Genomic DNA, 20414 nt, shown 5'->3' with positions numbered 1-20414 from the left:
CCTGATTTCAAAATATACTACAAAGCTAAAGTAATCAAAATAGCATGGTACTGGTACAAAAACAGACACACAGATCAATGGAACAGAAGTGAAAGCCCAGAAAGAAAACCACACATCTACGGACAGCTAATCTTCAACAAGGAGCTAAGAACATACAATGGAGAAAGGCAAGTCTCTTCAATAAATGGTGTTGGGAAAACTGGACAGCCACATGCAAAAGAATGAAAGTAGACCATTATCTTTCGCCATACACAAAAATTAACTCAAAATGGATTAAAGACTTGAAGGTAAGTCATGAAACCATAAAAATCCCAGAAGAAAATATAGGCAGTAAACTCTTTGACATCAATCTTAGAAGGATCTTTTCGAATACCATGTTTTCTCAGGCAAGGGAAACAAAAGAAAAAATAAACAAATGGGACTTCATCAGACTAAAGAGCTTCTGCAAGGCAAAGGAAACCATGAACAAAACAAAAAGACAACCCACCGACTGGGAGAAAATATTTGAAAATCATATATCCGACAAGGGGTTAATCTCCAAAACATATAAAGAACTCACACAACTCAACAACAACAAAAAAAACAACCCGATCAAAAAATGGGCAGAGGATATGAACAGACTTTTTCCAGAGAAGATATACAGATGGCCAACAGGCATAAGAAAAGACGTTCAACATCACTAATCATCAGGGAAATGCAAATGAGAACTACAATGAGACATCACCTTACACCTGTTAGAATGGCTATAATTAACAAGACAAAAAACACCAAATATTAGAGAGGATGTGGAGAAAAGGGAACTCTCATACACTGCTGATAGCAATGCAAACTGGTGCAGCCACTATGGAAAACAGTATGGAGATTTCTAAAAAGATTAAAAATAGAAATATCATAGGACCCAGCTATCCCACTACCAGGTATTTATCCAAAGAACTTGAAATCAACAATTCAAAGAGACTTATGCATCCCTATGTTCTTTTTTTTTTTTTTTGAGGAAGATTAGCCCTAAGCTAACTACTGCCAGTCCTCCTCTTTTTGCTGAGGAAGCCTGGCCCTGAGCTAACATCTGTGCCCATCTTCCTCTACTTTATATGTGGGATGCCTACCACAGCCTGGTGTGCCAAGCGGGTGCCATGTCCGCACCCAGGATCTGAACCGGTGAACCCTGGGCCGCCAAGAAGCGGAACATGCGAACTTAACTGCTGCGCCACCGGGCCGGCCCCTGCATTCCATATGATCATTGCAGCACTATTCACAATAGCCAAGTCATGGAAGCAGCCCAAGTGCCCACTGACTGAAGAATGGATAAAGAAGATATGGTGTATATATACCATGGAGTATTACTCAGCCATAAAAAAGCAAAGCCATCCCATTTGCAACAACATGGATGGACCTTGAGGATATTACGTCAAGTGAAATAAGCCAGACAGAGAAAGACAAACACCACATGATTTCACTAGTCTGTGGAAGATAAACAAACACGCAGACAAAGAGAACAGATTAGTGGTTACTAGAGGGGAAAGGGATTGGGGCGGTGGGCATAAGGGGTAAAGGGGCACATTTATATGGTGACTGACAAATAATAATGTACAACTGAAATTTCACAATGCTATAAACTATTATGACCTCAATAAAAAAATTTCTTTAAATAAAGCCCTTTTTCTTCAACACCTTTGAGGTTCTAATGTGAATTCACTTGACAATATCCAGATCTTTGCAGGAACTGAGGACCCTCAAGAGGAGATACTTGCTCGCTCCTGTGTGATTCTGTAGCACCATTCACATCTCTGTTTCTGGGCACCCAGCAGAGTGCAGTACACTTATTTGATCACTTCTCTGTCTTCCCTGTTAGACTGGGAGCACCAAGGCGGCAGGGGCCCTTCCTTACTCATAGTTGCTTCTTTTGATCCTAACATGGTACATGCCTAATAAATGCATGTTGAAAGAAGACAATCCTATTATCAGCAAATTAGTGGAAGGAGAAGAAAGAGGCATCCTGAACCCTTGACACACAGCTCTAAAATGATACTCCGCTATTTGGCCAGGAGTCCAGCAGTAAGCTGAGAAAGGCTGAGGAAACAGGAGAGGACTTCCTCCTTCATCAGGATCTTCTTTTGCTTTTAAAGAAGAAAACGCTCTCTGTAGAAAAAGCAATTCCAGGGCAAAGAGAACCAAACAAGGAAATAGCCTTGGATTCTTCAGTAAAAAGTGTTGCAATACACATTCTCTCCATCATCAGAAATTGCAGTGACAACAAAGAACATCAGCCCTTCTGGAATTTTCTATCGTGAGCAGTTAAAGGCTGCCCTAAGGCTATTCCTCTTTCTGCTGCAAACTTCAGCCTCCTAAGTCTATTAGAAACTCAAAGCCATCCTCATTCCCTTTCTCTCCAGCTGAACAGTTCTTTTTCTTCCTTCTTAGGGTGGCTGTTCTGCACCGGCTTGGTTACACTGGACTTGTTTGCCATCTCCTTCACTGCATTTTGTTCACTGCTGCTTCCCTGAGCCGACACCTATGCCCTCTGTCCCAAAATGCTGGTCACGAATCACTGTCACATGCCCAGAGCCCAGCTAATGGCTGGTACACATCAGTGAGTACTAGCCCAACAAGTGAGTGCTCAAGGCTCACTCCTTCTGAGGCCCTTGCTTGACTCTCTCAGTTCTTCTCTACATACCCCTTCAGTCTTGTGTGTGGATAATCCATTCCTAAGCAACCCTGGTGGGACCAAAAATGATGATGCCTGGAATCGCACATTCAGGGAATGCCAGAAACTTGGCACCAAGACACTTGAAAGACAGCAGGCTTGGTGGGCAAGTGCGCACACCCTTGCCGTGGGATTACTCCAACAGACCTTCTTACATCTTGGCTGTTCACCACCCTGGGGAGTCAATGAAGTCTCTTTGTGGTTCTCTATCTGCATGCTCATGATTCTGGGACTGCCTGCCTAGTTGTACAATTTAATAGCCTTGTGCGCATTTCACATCTTTTAAATAGGGGAAAGTCTCTGTTTTACCATCAAAGCCATGGAGGGAATTATGCATGTGAAGCCAACGATCCAGAAATGTATCCATAAAGCATACTCTCAGATGCCATAGCCCTCCCTGCAGACCTCAGATCCTAGGCCGGCCCAGCCTAATCCTCCAGGGACTTCAGATGTGTTCTTGACTCCAACCCAGAACTCTTAAGTTCTTCTGAGGAGGCTGATAACATTCAATCATAACCAGAGAGAAAAAACACTGCCTCAGGAGGCAGAGTATACCATAGTTGGGGCACTGGTTTCCAAAAGTTGTTTTTCCTGGTGAACTGAAATCTGCACCCCTAGCAGTTATAACCCTCCACTGAAGTCCAGAAAATAAGTGTTCTCTTTTCACATGAGAGTTCTCTAGATATTAGAGGAGAGAGACATTGCCTCCCTCTCTATCTTACCACATTATCTCAGTCATCTGCTTGAGTCTGTCTTCCTCAAGAGCTTGGGAGCTCCTGTGGTTGGGGACTGGGTCTTACTCATATTTGTACCTCCAGCACTTACCATAGCTGCCAGGGGCCTGGCGCAGTCATTACTCAGTGAATTTCTGTTGAGTTAATAGGATCTTCTTTCGCCCTGCCTCAACATCTTCCTTATCCCTTCAAGTCTTCTTCAGGCTAAACATACCTAGCTTCATACTATCTGTTTCCCAGATCAACTCAGAAAAGTAGTGGCTAGTTTCCCAGAATGCATCAAATGGAAAGCAGAAATAAAAAAGAAATTTCAAATGAAATTTCCCCCCTTATCCTCCACATCTTTCAGAACCAGCTGCCTAGCAAATGGCAAACTTCTTTGTTTATGCAAAGTCCCCTGAGAGTCCTTCCATTTGAAAGCCTGTCACGCACGATACAGGCCATCTTGCTGAAGCGGTGTTCCTGGTGCCCAGTCCCTCTTTCCCTGCTGGCCTGTCCCCGACTCCACTGGCCTGCAGGGCTGGCAGCCGCAGGCCATAACCAGACAACCACACTTGCCGCCTCCCTACCAAGGCTTGATGGATGAAGTGACACCCGGAGACCGGTGGCGCCTGAAGCAGCCAGACAGCAAAGGGGTATGGCTGGCTGTTCAGCCTTACAGTAGTAAGCCTATGATCTCACATTCAGAGGAAGATAAGAACTTCAGAAGTTCTCAATCCTGATGCACAAAGTTGCTGCAGGTCTGTCTGAGTGAGGTCTGAGGTTCCCACGGGGCTCATCTTGATTATCAGTTGATTTTCAAGACCTACCTACAAGCTGACTCCCACAGGGCCCCTTGCCATCATCACCACACTGCTGATGCATCAGGGATTCTTCTTGATAAGGAGAGCAGCTCTGTGTACTCGTGAGGCCAGGCAGAAGGCAGGAGCCACGTGGTTAGGATTCTACATTGAGGAAAGAGAGCCATCCCACGTTTCTAAGCCAACTCCCCTCATCTCCCCAGAACACTTATTCAACCAACTGAATGCTATTTCAATTATCCCTAGGCGCAAGTCTTAAAGATGTTGGGGAGAGAAGTTAAAAAAACACTCTCACCAAAGATTTAGAATGGCTTATTAACTTGTACCCAGAGTCCCTTTCTGCATCCCACAGAACGCTGTGATTCCGAAGCTGCTGATCTGAACCATCAAAGCTACCATTTATTGTGCACTTAGGAGTCAGGCTCTGTGCTAACTGTTTCATATGTGTTATCTCACTGAGTCATTGAAACAACCCCTTGAGCAGACGTCATTACCCTCGTTCAACAGGTGAGAAAACTGAGCCTTAGAACGGTTTAGTAACTTGCCCAAAGTGGACGGAAATTTGAACATATGTCACTTTGACCACAACTTGAGCATCAGGAAAACCACTATGCACTCTGTCCAAGGAGCCCCTCATCAAGGCCATGGGTACAGGTGCCCGTTTCCTGTTTCTACTGTGGAGGTTCAATTAGCAGCAACAGGTGGATACTGGGAGAGGTGGCTGACAGGGACTTGGTGTTCTACCAACTCCTGAGGACAGTCCTGTGCCTGTCTTCTCATAGTGTGGAGCTGAGGTGGGTAGTATATACACACACACGCATACATTCACACTCACACACCTCCACTCAGACACACACACACATATTCACAGTCACACACAATTTTAGAAAGAGTGATAATATCATTGCAACTCTAGACCACCACACTGACACACTCTGACACACTCAGACAGCCAACCACACGGCACTTAGTTGGGGCCCAGCAAGAGACCAAACCAATGGACAAGTCAGGTTGCCCTCTCTTTTTTTTTTTTTTTTTTAAAGATTTTATTTTTTTCCTTTTTCTCCCCAAAGCCCCCCGGTACATAGTTGTATATTCTTAGTTGTGGGTCCTTCTAGTTGTGGCATGTGGGACGCTGCCTCAGCGTGGTTTGATGAGCAGTGCCATGTCCGCGCCCAGGATTCGAACTGACGAAACACTGGGCCGCCTGCTGCGGAGCGCGCGAACTTAACCACTCGGCCACGGGGCCAGCCCCTCAGGTTGCCCTCTTGACCTCAGTTCTGTGTAATCTTGGGACATCACATCATTTCTTTGGAGCCTCATTTCCTTCCTCCTGCTATTCATTGAACTATACTAAACACCAGCTACACACCAATACTCTGGGTGCTGGTTAAGAACTGAGACTCAGGAGTCAGACCACCTGGAGTTTGTATCCTGGTTCTACCACTGACTAGTTGTGTGATCTTGAGCACCTTAAAGATCTCTGTGCCTCAGTTTCCTCATCTGTAAAGTGGGGATAATAATAGTTCCCATCTCATAGGAACTCAAAGAGAGAGAGGAGATGTGATGACAGAAACAGAAGTTGGAGTGCTGCCTTTTGAAGATGGAAGAAGGGGCCACTAGCCGAGGAATGCAGGCAGGCTCTAGAAGCTGGAGAAGTCAAGGAAACAGATTCTCTCCTAGAGCCTCCAGAAAGAATGTAGCTCTACTGACATCTTGATTTTAGCCCATAATACCCATTTGGGACTTCTGATCTCTAAACTTTAAGAGAATAAAAATTTGTGTTGTTTTCACCACTGAATTTGCTAGAGCAGCAATTGGAAACTACTACGCATGCCTTGGGTCACATGTGCGATATTTCACAAAACCTCTTGTTTTCACAAAAGCCACTTGTTAACTCATTATGACTCATGTCCCGACTTCCCAAAAGAGGTGAAGTGAAAATTTAAGCTTCCAGAAGGAAGTGTTCACTTTGAGGGAACTGGCCTCTCAAATGGCTCCTGCTGTTCCTCACTCTGACAGAATTAGCCTCTCTGAAACAATGAAGCTTGGTTAGGGAAGACTAGAACAGCCTGCCAAGCACCAGACAAAACCAACAGCTCACAGACTTTCTGGAAGAGCCTCAAAGTACCAGGACCCAACCGTTAATAACAAATAATAGTATCACTTTACGTGTGCACGACTTTTTGTGGTTTTTGTCACATTTATATACACTGCCTCATTTTGATTCATCCAACTTATAGAAACAACTTGCTCAAAACCACATCCTCAGAAAGTGACAGATCCAGAATTTAAGCCCAGTCTTTTGACTCTAAAGCCAATTTTCTTTCCCCTCTAGCAGAATACAACTTTGTTCTTACCGTCATGGATGGGTGACTGAGACAACTATGGATCCCCCCTAACACTTACTCTATAACTGGTGTGACACTTCCTCACCCACTCATTCCACCCTGCTTTTCAGAGGTAACCATTCCAACTGGCCTATCGACAAGTTAGCTTCATCTTCTACAGACTGAGACCCAAACAAATGGCAGGCAGAATGGGGGAGCAAAAGGGAAAGAAAAGACAGAGAAACTAGATGAAAGGGCTAATCCAGACAGCAGATCAGTCTACTCTTCCAGGAAACAGAGCCAAACTTTGTTAGAAATCTATTTCTTGGAGGCAGAGCCTGGAAAAAGAACCATGGTTTGGACTGGGAATCACAGACTAGCTATTAATGGTTGTTAGTCTTGAAAATTCACTTCATCTGCTAGTCTCATTTTACTCATATGTAAGAAAAGGGAGTTGGACTAGATAAGCTGTCCTAGAAATCCCCAGCTATATAGTTCTGAGATTCGACCTCTGCAGGGTTTTTCTGAGCAGGAACTCTATTTCAACAGGGATACCTGAGTCATCCTGAACCAAGGACAGGAATATGATATGAGCTTCTTCACCCTGAAGCAAAACCTATCTGCCCTCATACGTGACTCTCAAGTCAGGAGCAAGTGATTACTATTATGCAGTTAAATATTAGGAATAGTCTAGGATATGAACAATAACTAACATTTCTTGAGCATCTATATCTATCTACACTTTCTGTTATCTACAGCTTTCAGAAAGTATTTTGTTCAGGACACGGTTCATCTTCACATCCTTTTGGAGCCCATGAAGAACCATCACTCACCAAATCACCTAAATTTAAAACTATATGTTCTGTGTTTACATTTTCAGTGTCTACCAACTCTTAGAAATTCAGTTCCCACAAACATACAACCTATCATGTCAAGTACAACTTCCTTTTATTTGGGGTAAATGTACTTTCTCTAAGTTTGATTCAGGTACCCCTGGTTCAAGGTCTTCTGCTTGTTTCCTCCTCTATATTCTTTCCTCTATCATTCCTGTCAAAGCACCCGATAAACCTATCATCCATTCATATTCCACACCTCCCCACTTATGTCCAAGTTGTAGGTGAGTGCAGACAGACCCAAGTGTGCAGAACAACTTGCAATGACTTAGAAGACTAGAGAAAACCTTCCCTCAGGTACACAGAAGTTGCTCCAGCCCCTGACCACCAGCCATCTCTTGAATCTTGATGTCTTACAGGCAGAGCATAGACCCCAGCACTCCTTGGTGAGTCATTTCTGATGGAGAGCGGTGGTTGCAGGAGCTTGCTGGAGAGAGGAAATTACAGAAATGAGCTCAGTGCATGGCAGGCTGAGATCTCAGCATCCTGACACCGAAAAGGGGAGAAACTGAGAAGGTTTCTCAATGATCTATCCACAGCACTTAATGCACTGACTGGCATGCAGTAAGGATCAGGAAAGATTTGTTGAATAAAGAAATGAATGATGGTTCACTCCTGCAAAGATAATCAGGTGACCTTGCCATGTTTTCCAGTGAGGACAGGTAAGTTCGGATGTGATATGGATGGGGGTGCGAGGCTGGTACTGAGGTAGGGATGGGGGAGGCAGGTAAAATCTGTAAGTGGAAATTAGCAGTGGGGGAGGGCAGATGATTCTTACATCAGAGATGCCAGATACTCCGCCTATTCACAGTCAGATCTCAGTCAGCAGTCTCAGTTTCAGAAAGCAGATCACAGCTCTCTGTGCAGAGCTGTCAAAGAGCTAGGCAGGATCTCAGGATCCTGGTCCTCAGGAATCTGGAGGAGCTGGAGAGGATTACCAGAAAACCTAAAGAGAGGCTTTGGAACTTTTGGGAACATCTCATTCACAACCAACAATTTTACTCACTTGGGAAATGCATAAGAAAGAAACATTTTGTTGACCCGAATCTTTTTCATGAAATTCTATTCTTCCAGAACATCTCTCCTTTTGTTCTTTTCCTGACTCTCAAGCCATTCCTCTTGGCCTCTGTCACCTGTTCTTTTTCTCTACCCACCAGCTTGTCCCCTAAAATTCTATCCTTGGGAGTTGGCTTCTTTCCTTTTCTTTTACACTCTGCCTGGCTTGTTACACCTACTCTCATGCCTTCTACTACCATCAATTCCCAAATCTATATTTCTAGCCCAAATCTCTCCTCTGAGTTCCAGATCCCCATTTCCAACTGCATCTTTATCTACATGTTTATAGAACCTAAAACACATCTCAAACCAAACTTGTTGCCTCATCCTCTAAATCATCCCATCTTCTGTGAGCTCTATCTTGGTTAATAATGTCTCCACCTTTCCAGTTTCCCAAGCTGGAAATCTTAAGTTATATTTTTGCTCCCCAACTCTTCACACCCAATAGATTTTAAATCTTGTCAATTCAATTTCAAAAATGTCTCTAGAATCTGGCTCTTAAACTTAATCCAAGCCCTATGAATCTTTCACCTGGACTATTACAACCAGCTCCTAACTGGCTTCCATGTCTTGTTTTTCTCTGCTCCATTCCATTCTTCATACTGACTTCTCTGCTTAAAACGTTATTCTCCATAACCTCTAGGAAACAATCTGGCCCCACCTAATTTCTCTACTCTCATCTCTCCCTACTCCTCTTCTGTCTCCTTGCCACCAATCCCCAGCCTCCATGTGCCTTATGCTCTGAATTTCATGCTATTCTGACTGAAACGCCCTTCCCTCTTCTATGCCTAGAAAAATCTCTATTCATTGTTTAAGGTCTGCCTTAACTGTCACCTCTTCTGCTTTCCCCAACCTTCTCAAGTTGCACTAGTTGGTTTTTCTCGGCCCCACAGAGCTTTTTCAAACCTCTACTATGGCACTAATTGTATTATTATATCATGTTTATGGTTTATACGTCTTTCTCTCTTGAAGAAGGCTGAGCTCCTGGAGAAAAAGGACAGTCTTCACATCCCTAACAAGGTCCTGGCATAGAGTAGGCACCCAGTATCTGCCCAATGGAAGAATGATTAATAATGTCACATCTAAAGTTAAGCCTAACTATGGACCAGGTGTTTCTTTTGGTAGCCAAAAGATCTCTTCTTTCTAAGCCGGATAGTAACGTAGTACCTAAGGTACTCATTTAGTTGATGGGGGTGGGGGTGGGGGTGTCATGGTGAGACAGAAGGTGGGAGGATCACGAGCAAAATGATTCAAGAAACCCAAGTCTAAATGAAAATCTGCCTCTATCTGACACCTGTGGTGTGATATTAAATCATGTGACCTGTCTACTGAACTTCCCAAACCCCTATCTCTCAAACTCAAGAAGAGTATTGTTCTTATTTGCACTTTAAATTTACTTTAGGGCTTCTGTCTGATTAGCCTCCCCATCTCTCATACATACTACATTTATCTCTTGCATCGCAATTACCACATTTTATCATAATTTTCTATCTTCCACACTAGATTGCCAGTCCCCTGAGGGCAGAGATTATATCTAATTATCTTCGTGGTCCCAACTCCTATTATCATAGGCTGTAACAGCTGCCCATAAATATGGGGTGAAGAGTCTATACGTTAAAAAAAAAAAAAAGTTGGCATTAGCCAGGGAAGTTGTCATGGACGTAAGACAAACACAATGTTGCGTTTTTTTTTTTCCTCTTGTCTTGTTCTTCAAAGATTTCAATTGTCAAGATATGTTAGAAGAGACTCTAAAGTCCAAAGCTCACTCTCTACACCTTGCTTCCTTCACAGGGGAAGCTTAATAAGGCTGAGGAAGAAGACAAAGGGAGAGAGAAGAGAAAAAGAGAGAAAAGGGGCGGGGCGAGGAAAGCCAAAGGAAGCCAAGTACTGTGGTTAAGCTGGTTTTCTAGGACGGGTAAAATCTGATTAGGCAAACAGAGGTGAAAGGATGGGCAGGCAGGCAATTTGAGGACAGGCTGATTAAGAAGTGAGACAGCAGACACCACTGGTTCGGAACGCCAGCAACCCCGTGTAGTTCTGCATGTGTTTGTCTGTGTTTAAACAGACTGTACACAGAAACGGCCAGTGGAGGAAGATTTCTTTCCTACTCTAAGTGCATCCTACCCAAGATGAAAGAACAAACATTTAGAGAGCAAATGCTTGCAGTAAATATTTTTGAAGGGGGCACAGTCAATACGGAAGTAGGATTCTAAACAGTCCGGCTACCTGATTCATGGAGAAGGTTTATCTAACAAAATCGGAAAAGAAATCTGAAACATTCGGCTGCCTCTGGCCATCTGTGCTGTCAGCTTCCCCTTGGCATTTTCCGGACTGCTGTGAGCTGTTAGGGCTGTGTTTCTTTCAGCTTCCCACTGTGTGTGGCAACAGCCCTGGTCCTGGTGGAGTTCATTGCTGCTGTTGCTTTATGTACAAGAATGTTTATGTTTCCACTGGGGCAACGAACACAAAGGGAATTGTTACACAAACACCTGGTGACTTGCAGAAGGGAAAATGTCCCTTTAATTAAAAAGATGCCCATGAGCAATTTATCTCCCCCAGGGGCTGGGCTCAAGGCAGTAACTTCCTCTCTTATTTGACTAGCACTTTGGTTGTATTTTGCAAAAAAAGCACATTATGTACCAATTTGAAAATTATATTAATGCATATTAGTTAAACGACTCCCCACCACTGTAATTGCCTCATATCTTTCTTTCTTTTCATTTATTTACTCTCTAGAATATCAACAGTCCTGAAGAGTTTTCTTTAAAGAGAGAAGAATTTGACAATAAAGCACTGGGGAAAATCAAATAAAAACAAAAAAGTCAAACACTCTGGAACAGAAAAGCAGACATGAAGCAGTGAAAACATCTTTGTGCTGTCTCAAAACGCTTGTCCATGTCACCTCTGAGTCACCAGAACTGCAAGGGACCTGAAGGGGACTTCAACTCCTTTTACAGCTGGGGACACTGAGGCGTGAGGAAGGAAATGGATGTGTGTGCGTCCAAACAGCAATAAGTGAGAGCAGAGCAAGAGCTCAAAGCCAGGGTCTGAAAAAAGGTAAACCAAGTTTGACTTCATGTGTGATACCAATGGGCTACCTGTGGGGTGTGAGCCAAATGCAAAGCCTTTCAACTCTCTGTAAAGCGTTATTTACCCAGGCCAAGAAGAGGCACACCTGTTTCTCAGAGGGTCACTGTGGAGGATTTACAGCCAGCTAGAGAGAGGGGCTGACTTCAGAGCACCAGCTAGTGAAACTTGACAGTCACCTTTTTCCTCCTGAAAATTGCACAGAATTTAGTAGAAGGCTATGCACATAGTAAGAGCCCAGACAACTTCTGGAAGTTCATGTGAAGCACTTCACCATAGGCTTCATCCTCGTAATAGCAGGTGGCAAAGAACACGACTGCAAAGTCACTGGAAAACGACAATATAAGCAAGACGGACCAACAAGAAAGGGGATCCTCTATCCCATACCCTGAGCCCCTGACAGAAGGTCCAGAGGACTCAAGCAGCTGCTACATCTATCCATCCTTCCTCTAGGGAACAGAAAACCCAGAGATTCTCCCATGAGCCTGTAGGTAACACCTGGGTAACACCCAGTAGCCTGTAGGAAAATCCTCCAATGAAGAAGACAAGGGCTTTCAGTCCTGATGGGGACCGTGGGCATCTCATTCTCCCAAAAGCAACTCTGTGTCCTGCTGGGGCTGTGCCCATCCCAGGGCAGAGGAGCCATTCTTGAGTGTGCTTTTCTTTTTTCCTCTCCAGGGCTGGAGTCTGATTCCATTTGAGACTAATCAGAAGACAACCACAGGCCCTCCTTCAAATCCCCAACCCCGGCCATTTACAATAGTCAGCAGCTTGGGCGGCACTGGCTCTGCTCTGGGTCTGTTTCCACTCAGCCTGGCACCCCTTGGGGAGCTCTACAGAGACAGAAGTGCAGGGGAACAGAACTGAGGTGCTGAGGGAATGCTTCAGTCAACCTCCACCCCACACTCACTACTTTATGTCCACAGCCAGTGAGGAACCGGGAGATGTAAACGTGGAGGGCAACTCAGGAACCAGGCAACAAAGAGAGCCTACTGAATAAGTCACCATTGGAGGAGCAGTAACACCCACCTCCTTATTGAAGGCTTACAGAAGGCCCGGCACACTCCAATTGTGTGCATGGAACAGCGCCCTTGGCCCGCACAACAGTCCTTCGAGGTAGGTACTGTTATTGTCATCATTTTATAAATGGGGAAACTGAGGCTTAGTGTGTTCAGCAACTGCCCAAGGTCACCCAGCAGGTAAGGGACAGAGCTGGGATTGAAATCCAGGCTGTCCGAACAGCTGCCACGAGTTTAGACTCTTGCGTATCAGGCAGATAATGATGGGGTCTCTTTAGTCCCTGGCGGCCCAAGTGGAGGGACACCACCTCTCACACACACACCCCAGATGCCTGCTGGGATGGGGGTGGCACTGACAGCTCCAATCGGCAGGAGAACAGCTGGTGGGAGACATGGGATTCCCTAGGTTTGCTGTCTCTCTGAGAAGCAAAGCCTTTAGCTCTGAGAATTATTGTCCACTCTGAAAAGTAGCTAGAGTTTGAGGTGGCTGAGGGCATAGGGTGGGGTGGTGACAGAAACCACAGGACAGTGTCATAGGAAGGACGCTCTTCACTCTCTTCACGCACTTAATCTTCTGAACCTCAGTTTTCTCATGAAATTACCAACGTCTGAGACTTGATAGTGATTATGTATATAAATCTGCTTTGTAATCTCTAAAGTGGCCTAAAAATCTAAGGTAATATTAGGGCATAGAGGGCAATGTTCCTAGAAGCAGTGTGCAAGTGGTTGTAATTACATGAGTAGCACATTCAAAAATTGTACATCAAGATCTACTCAGCAATAAAAAGAGACAAACTACTGATACATGCAACATCACGGAAGAGTCTCAAAATTATTAGGTTGAAGAAAAGGAGCCAAGTAGGCACAAGAGTATGCACTGTATGATTCCACTTCGATGCAAGTCTAGAAAATGCAAACTAATCTACAGGGACAGAAAGCAGTCAGTGATTGCTCAGAAATAGGGGTGGAGAAGGGATGGACTGCAAAGGGGCACAAGGAAATTTTTAGGGGTGACGGCCATACGTTGTGTCTTGTGGTGGTGATTCCAGGGGCATATTCATTTGTCAAAACCGATCAATCTCTAGACAGGTTTAGTTTCTTGTACATAAATTACATCTCAATAAACTTTATAAAACACACATATCAAGGTCTTTCCCTTTGATCCAGGGCCTCTGTGTAAGCTGGAAAGTTCACTGGACTTGCTGTTTCAGCCCAAGGCTGTCATGGCAACATGGCCCCACGCAGGGCAAGTCCCTGAACTCCTCCGGGCCTCAAGTCTCCACGTCTTTAAAACGAGGCTTTATCATGTGCTTTACCTCACAGGACTGCTGTGTTGATCAAGAGGGATATTTGGTACATACGAGAGCAATTTTTCAGCTGCAAAATAACACACAAATGTAAGGGAGGGTTGTGTGGGCGTATGGTCGTGATGGGTAGACTAGAGACTTCCTTGCTCTGCCCACCCATAAGATCCCTTCGGCTCCAAATGGGCCACGGGTTTGTCTTCTCTTTCTCCCCAAGGTCCCTGGGAAAGCAGCTGCAGTCCCCATCTAGAACGGGCCATAATTCAGAGATGCTGAGTTGACCGAGTAGTTTCAGGGGATCCAATGTCAAGCACCAGGTAAGCTGTAGAAGGCCAGAGAAACTGGATACTTTAATTCATGGGCTCTGCAAGATGCCTCCCAATTCCTCGTGTAGCCAGCTTTTAGCTGTTTTTATCCTTGGGCTGTGAGGCATAGCCAATGCAGCTCACTGTCCAAAGCAAAGTTGAAGGTGCTTATTCTAGCTCTTTCCTTCTGCCACTGTCCTGCTCTTTAATTAGGTGTTGTTCAAATATTCTCAGAAGAAAAAAACGACAACCTAACAGCACACGTAAATCCTGGCCGGAGACCTCAACCACCATCTCACCTCCCGACTTTTCTTCCAATCCAACACAGTAACACCATAATCAAACCTCGCATCTAGATTATAGTTTTAACTTTTCCAAGTCCTTTCCTGCCCATGACCTCATTCTGTCCTCACAAAGCCTCACGGTTACACAGGACAGGTACTGCCATGCACAGAAGCTGATCAAGATACTGAGGAAAAGGGTTGAACAGAAGACCTAAAAGTTTCAAGTGTCAGTCAGAAGCTGGACAAGAATTCGGACATCGCACCCCTACCACAGCATCCTTTCGCAAGATTACATCTCTCAAAAGTAGGAAACATTCAAAGCCATTTGCAGTAGACAAAGTTCTAGCCACAGGCAGCCTCAAACAAACAGAACCAAAGCAAAACAAAAGGCCTGAGTGGTACTAGCCCGGATCCTCAAATTCCGTTGTTCAGTGACTTGCTCCCACATTGGCCTCAAGCTACAGAAGAGATAAGAGAGACAGCCTTCATTTCCCCAGAAACCACAGCGGCCAGGAGGGGGATGGTAGGAAATCGAGTTGGGTTACTCAAAGCCACAGCTCCATCAGAGTTCCTGTCCTGCTTCTCCCGGAGATGGGCAGCCCCTCTCCAGGGCCACAGGCATCCTTGTCCTCAGGCCTTAAAGCTGGACACACACTCTTCCTCTTCCTTCCAAGCTACCTCACTCTAGTCCTGACGAAGCTAGACCTTTATTTTTAGAACTTTAGGAACAAGGAAGAGCTAACAGGCATAGAAAGAAAAAGGAACGGATCGGCTATTTTGGCCCCCTGAAAGTTTCCTTGCCGAGGCCTCCCTAACACCTCCTTACCTTTTGCGCACACACACACACATACACACACCCCATAAACATCATCACTTCTCAATCCTTCTCCATGTGGCAGCTTCTTCTACAGCGGTGTCTACGTTGGACCAAGGTCGTGGGATAGGATGGAAAAAACCTAGCACAGCTCCAGGGGAGCCCTGAGCTAGAGAGAACGTGCCCTGAGGTCACCCTGCTTGCTCAGCACTCCTGTCTGGGAGCTCCGTCAAGCACTTAACAAGTGTGCACTAATTAATCCTGTTCCCCTCAGAGGGAGCCAGTGAGGCCCTGAGGGGTTAAGTGGCTTTTCCATGACCACAGCACAGCTCGGGCTGCAATGGGACCTGGCCCTTGCCGGCCCCTGGGCTCTGGGTGAGCCAGCAGAGAGCTTACCTCTGAGCTCTGAGCTCACCTCCGAGTTCTGGTGGCCTCTGGGCTCTCTGTCGGCCCACCTAGAGGCCAGTGGAAAGTCGATTCTCGCTGCTGCACACCACCAGACCCCGTTACACCCAGATGGGAAACCAGAGCTGTCAGCTCTGGCTATCACCATTGTCTCCAAAGGGCCATGTTCCAGACATCGGTCTTATCCCTTCTTGAGGCATCGCAGCCAAGTCAGCCTGATCCCAGGAAACCATCACTGCTCTCTCCCTGCTTTCAATTTCATCCTGCTCCTTCCTCCAGGCTGCAGGCCGAAAAAAGGGGCTTCTCAGAAGCTAAGCCTGACGCCCTCGCTCTCTTTCTTCTCAACTCTCCAAAATGAAGTTAAAAGTCTGGTCTCTGGAATCTCAGATGGCCCCATGGAGAGATCCCTCTTTTTACTGACCTGAGTTAAGCTAGTGAGGGGAAGGCTGACCACATCAGCCTTTCTGGATTGAGGTAGAAGCGATGCCAGCCTGAGTAGCATGGAATTAGATCAGGTGACTGCCAGGGCTCCCCCCGGTCCGAGGCAGAGAATTTGAGGGATACAGAATAGCAAACCCAACCTTCCTTCACCCAGACTGTTTCATCATGACCCACTCTGTCGCTTTTTCAGTATGAAGGGCAGTGCTAGTAATAATAGTAGCTGTGAGAGGCTGAATAATGGCTCCCCCAAAAGATATTCATGTTCTAATGCCTGGAACCTGTGAATATTACCTCATAGCAAAAAGATGGATTTTGCAGATGTGCTTAAGTTAAGGACCTTGAGATGGGAAGACTACCCTGAATTATCTGGGGAGGCCCAAAATGCAAACACAGGTGTCTTTACAGGAAAGAGGCAGATGGAGATTTGACACAGACAGAAGAGAAGGCAAGGTGAGCATGGAGGCAGAGACTGGCACCATGCAGCAACAAGCCAAAGAACCCCGGCAGCCACCAGGAGCCGGAAGAGGCTAGGAATGGACTCTCTCCTAGAACCTCCAGGAGGGAGCACAGCACTGCGGACACGTGGATTTCAGTCCGGTGACACTAATTTAGGGCTTCTGGCATTCAGAACTAGGAGAGAATAAATTTCTGTCATTTTAAGCCACCCAGTTGGTGCTAATTTGTTATAGCAGCCACAGAAATGAATGCGGTAGCTTGCACTTAATGATCGTCCACTCTGTGCCAGGCGCTGCTCTAAGCATCTTACCCACATTAGCTCATTACCTCCTGGCCGTGGATGTGAGGCCTGAGCTGAGCAGACACACTGCCTGGATTCGAATCCCAGATTCACTGCTTACTGCTGTGACCCTGAGCAAGGTATGTAACCTCTCTAAACCTCTGTTTCCCAAGTCATAAAATGGGTCTACGGTTACCTTTCTCATTGATTTGCTAGGATAATAAAATGGATAATAAAAGTAAAGTGCTTAGAAGGGCACATAGTAAGCACTCAATAAATGCCAGCTATTATGAGATCTCAGGGATGGAGGAAGCCAAAATTAGAGCATCTGCCTCATCTGTCAGGACATGGGCAAGGCCGCCTGCATCCAGTGTAGGAAAAAGATGTCCCTTTAAAGCCAGTTCAGTAGCAAATACGACCATCTGAGGAGTGCAGTTAAGTATTTCTTCCCTTAATTAAGTAATTTAGGTATTTTATGCTGGCCTCACTTCAGAGAAGGCAGATGCCTAAGACTGAGGTAATTCTGCATCATTGCCCAGCAGACTTCTCGGCCCCTACCTCTCGTTCTTAAGAAGAGCTATGCACAGCCATCATCCATACGAAGGACGGAACTTGCAGCATCCACACCTGACACACCCCTGCAGAGCCCACCACATCTTGTCCCTGTAACTCTGCCACCAGGAACCAGAGCCCCAGGGCTTGGAAGTCAGTGGGGAGGCAAAAATGTGAGTCCATTTTGTGGCCACTCCAACCTGCCCCAGTAGGTTGCGGGGAATGATAAAATAAGGGGCTTCCTTTGATTAGGAGGTTATAACCAAGTTAGTAAAGAATAAACAAGGTTTGCCCAGAGGTGGCAGAAGGGAAACCAGAGCTATCACCTGAAAAAAGGGGGAGAAAGAAAACTTTTATTAACTTGGCCCTTTCTGATAAAGTTTGCCCCAGCCCCCTTTCAGGTGATGTAATTTAAAGAAGCAGCACCCCACAGGATCCCATGCCATGTGTCCCCACCTAAGAAATCTGCACCTGAGTAATTAACCAAGGGAAGGGTATGGCCACCGAGCCTTGGCTTCCTCCTCGGCAGGGTTCCAGCCCCACAGTCCTGGATAAGCAGCGTCAGAAGACTCCTGCTGCTGCTGCTGCTGCCTTGTGCTGGCTCCCAGGCCTCTTCCCAGCAGGCTGCAGGGGCAGCCACCTGCGCTGTCTGCCCTTGTCTACCCCATGCTCCAGCTCCCCCTCCTTACTCTCAGGCACCCACAGATTTCTGCGCTGCCGTCACCACTGACGAGAACCCAGGTCCCCGGAGAAATTGCTGCTGCTTCTCATTCCATCCTCCCTATCAATGAACACGCAGCAACACCCACGTTCCCGCTCCTCCTACTCCGGAGGGAGACCAAACCAGAGAGACATCCGGAGCTGGAAGCCGCTGCAGAGGGAACGCCGGCCTCCCTGCCCCGCTGTCCCTTGCCCTTTCCCAGCCATCAGAGGATCCCAAGCCAGTGCAGCGCTCCGGATCGAGAGGGTGCCTGAATCCACTATGGGGCCCCGCCTCCCTGGGGGATCGGCGCTGCAGACCTCCAGGAGCCCGCGAGACACCTGCTTAGCCCCATCCGCGGAGGCCAGGCGCTGGGCACGGTACCCGAGACTCGAACCTGGTGCTCTCGCCCTTAGGCATCCCTCATCCTTAGGCATGCCTCACCTTAGACATCCCAAGCAAGCCCCCAGCCCAGCGCTCGGGCGCGGCGTCTTCCCTTGCATCCCCGCCCGCAGGAGACGAATCCCAGGCTGCCTGCGCGCCCATCCTGCCCCCAGCAGGTCGTGGGCAGCAGGGAGCGCGCCGCCTGGGAGGCAGGCGCGGGGAGGCGAGCCGGAGCGAAGCCGAGGGCCGGCGCGTGGGGCGGGAAGGGTCGCGAGGGCTGCGAGCCGGCCACTTACGCGCGCGCTCTGGGGAACCCCATGGAGAGGAGCACGTCCAGCGCCGATCCATGCTTGATGGTGCCAGGGCGCTGCTGGCGGTTCCTCCGCGGGGTGACTTTGCTGTACAGCTCCTCTCTCGCGGCCATGCCGAGCGGGCTGGGGTGGCCGTACTGAGCCATGGCTCAGCGGCCAGCCATCGCCGGGGAAGGCACCCGAGCCGAAGCGTCCGGGAGGAGGAGGGAGCCGGCCTGGGGCAGGGGCACGGGCTCGGGGACGGGGAGCTGGGCGGGAGGCGGCGGCGGCGGCAGCGGCGGGGGAGGCGGCGTTCGGAGCTTCCCCAGTGTCGAGACTGACGCTTCCTGGTGAGGCCACCGGTGCCAGAACGGCCCGCGAGCTGCTTCTGCCGGACCAGCCGTCAGCTGCTCGGGCCCCCGGGTGCCCCCAGCGCGGCGCCTGCAGCAGCCCTCTCTTCTCCGCCCCCTTCCTTCTCCTCTCCTAGCAGTCCGGGAATTTGCAATGAGTAATTTTTGAATGGATCAAAAAGGAAAAGGAGCCTTGTGGGCTGGCCCTGCCTTGGCTGCACCCGGGCCCCGCCCCTCTCTTAAAGCGGCAGCGCTGCCGAAGGCCGCTAGAGGCCGGGAACAACCTTATAGACGGCGCTTCTAGGCGGAGGATTCGAACCGGCGAAGTCTGCCTGTGTGTGTTGGTTGCGGAGAGTCATTCCCAGCGCCCCAACCTTCTCCATGGCTTGCATATAAGGCCAGCAGGGCCTCAAGACACCAGACGAACCCATTTCAAGTTTCACGTCGTTCCAGATGGGGTTAATAATGGAAGTTGGGCGAACTGATGGTTGACATTAATGAACCAGAAGGCCAAGCCATAAGGAGCAGATACAAGGTTTTGCTTCCTATAGACCATGCAGAACCCAGAGGATTATTATGGGCCTTGGAGACCAAGTTTCCCTCAGCCGCCAAGTGGCTACACTGAAGACTGACCGTGCTCTCCAGACTGAGAGAGTGCCTTCAGGGCAAAGAGGGCCACCCGTGACTCTCAGGCCTGGGAGGGTACAGGAGAGGAGTGAGAGGGTGGAAAGAAGAAGAGAGAGGGGAAGATGAAAGGAGGAAGGAGGAGGAGAGGGAGGAAGTGGGAAGTGGAAGGAGGGTGGAGGGAGAAGGAACAGAGAAAGAACACTTTCTAATTATGAGGCGTTCAAAGTGGAACGGATTGCTTTTCATCAGGGAATAAGTACCCTGTCAATAAAAGGATTCAAAGAAAGACTGGTTCATCATCACTGTTCAGCAATGAGGAATAGGTGAATTGAGTCATAGGTTGGACAAAACTACTCCCACCTCAAAGGTGGATGTCCCAACCACACCCACCCGCTGTGCCCCACACCACAAGCTTGGCTTGCGGATGTTAAGCTTCTTTCATTTGGAGATAAACTTACCCTCAGTCAGAGGCAAGGGCCCCACTTGGTGTAATGGAAAAGGGACAAACACAACCCTAGCTGCTTCTCTTTTCAGGTAATAATAATAATTCTCTTTTCAGGTAATAATAATAATAAAATCTAACATTTATTGGGCTCTTG

At 47.3% G+C, this 20414-nt stretch overlaps 1 protein-coding gene across 5 annotated transcripts in view; it reads right to left on the bottom strand.

Moving 5' to 3' along the window:
* UBASH3B (ubiquitin associated and SH3 domain containing B) overlaps positions 1-19429 on the bottom strand; it is a 134512-nt gene extending 115083 nt beyond the window's left edge. For 4 of the 5 annotated variants that reach the window (XM_070623327.1, XM_070623330.1, XM_070623328.1 and 1 more), the window contains exon 1: positions 18845-19359. In XM_070623327.1, coding sequence (XP_070479428.1) covers positions 18845-18896 — 52 coding nt within the window. In that variant the 5' untranslated portion in view covers positions 18897-19359. Of the gene's footprint in view, positions 1-18844 lie in introns of all 5 variants that reach the window. The other variant, XM_008518404.2, reaches the window with a different exon arrangement.
* Positions 19430-20414: the final 985 nt, after the last annotated feature.

The sequence above is a fragment of the Equus przewalskii genome, chromosome 6 (assembly GCF_037783145.1).
Source record: "Equus przewalskii isolate Varuska chromosome 6, EquPr2, whole genome shotgun sequence".
In the NCBI taxonomy this organism is placed as follows: Eukaryota; Metazoa; Chordata; class Mammalia; order Perissodactyla; family Equidae; genus Equus; species Equus przewalskii.
This window is presented reverse-complemented; position numbering and strand designations above follow the sequence as displayed.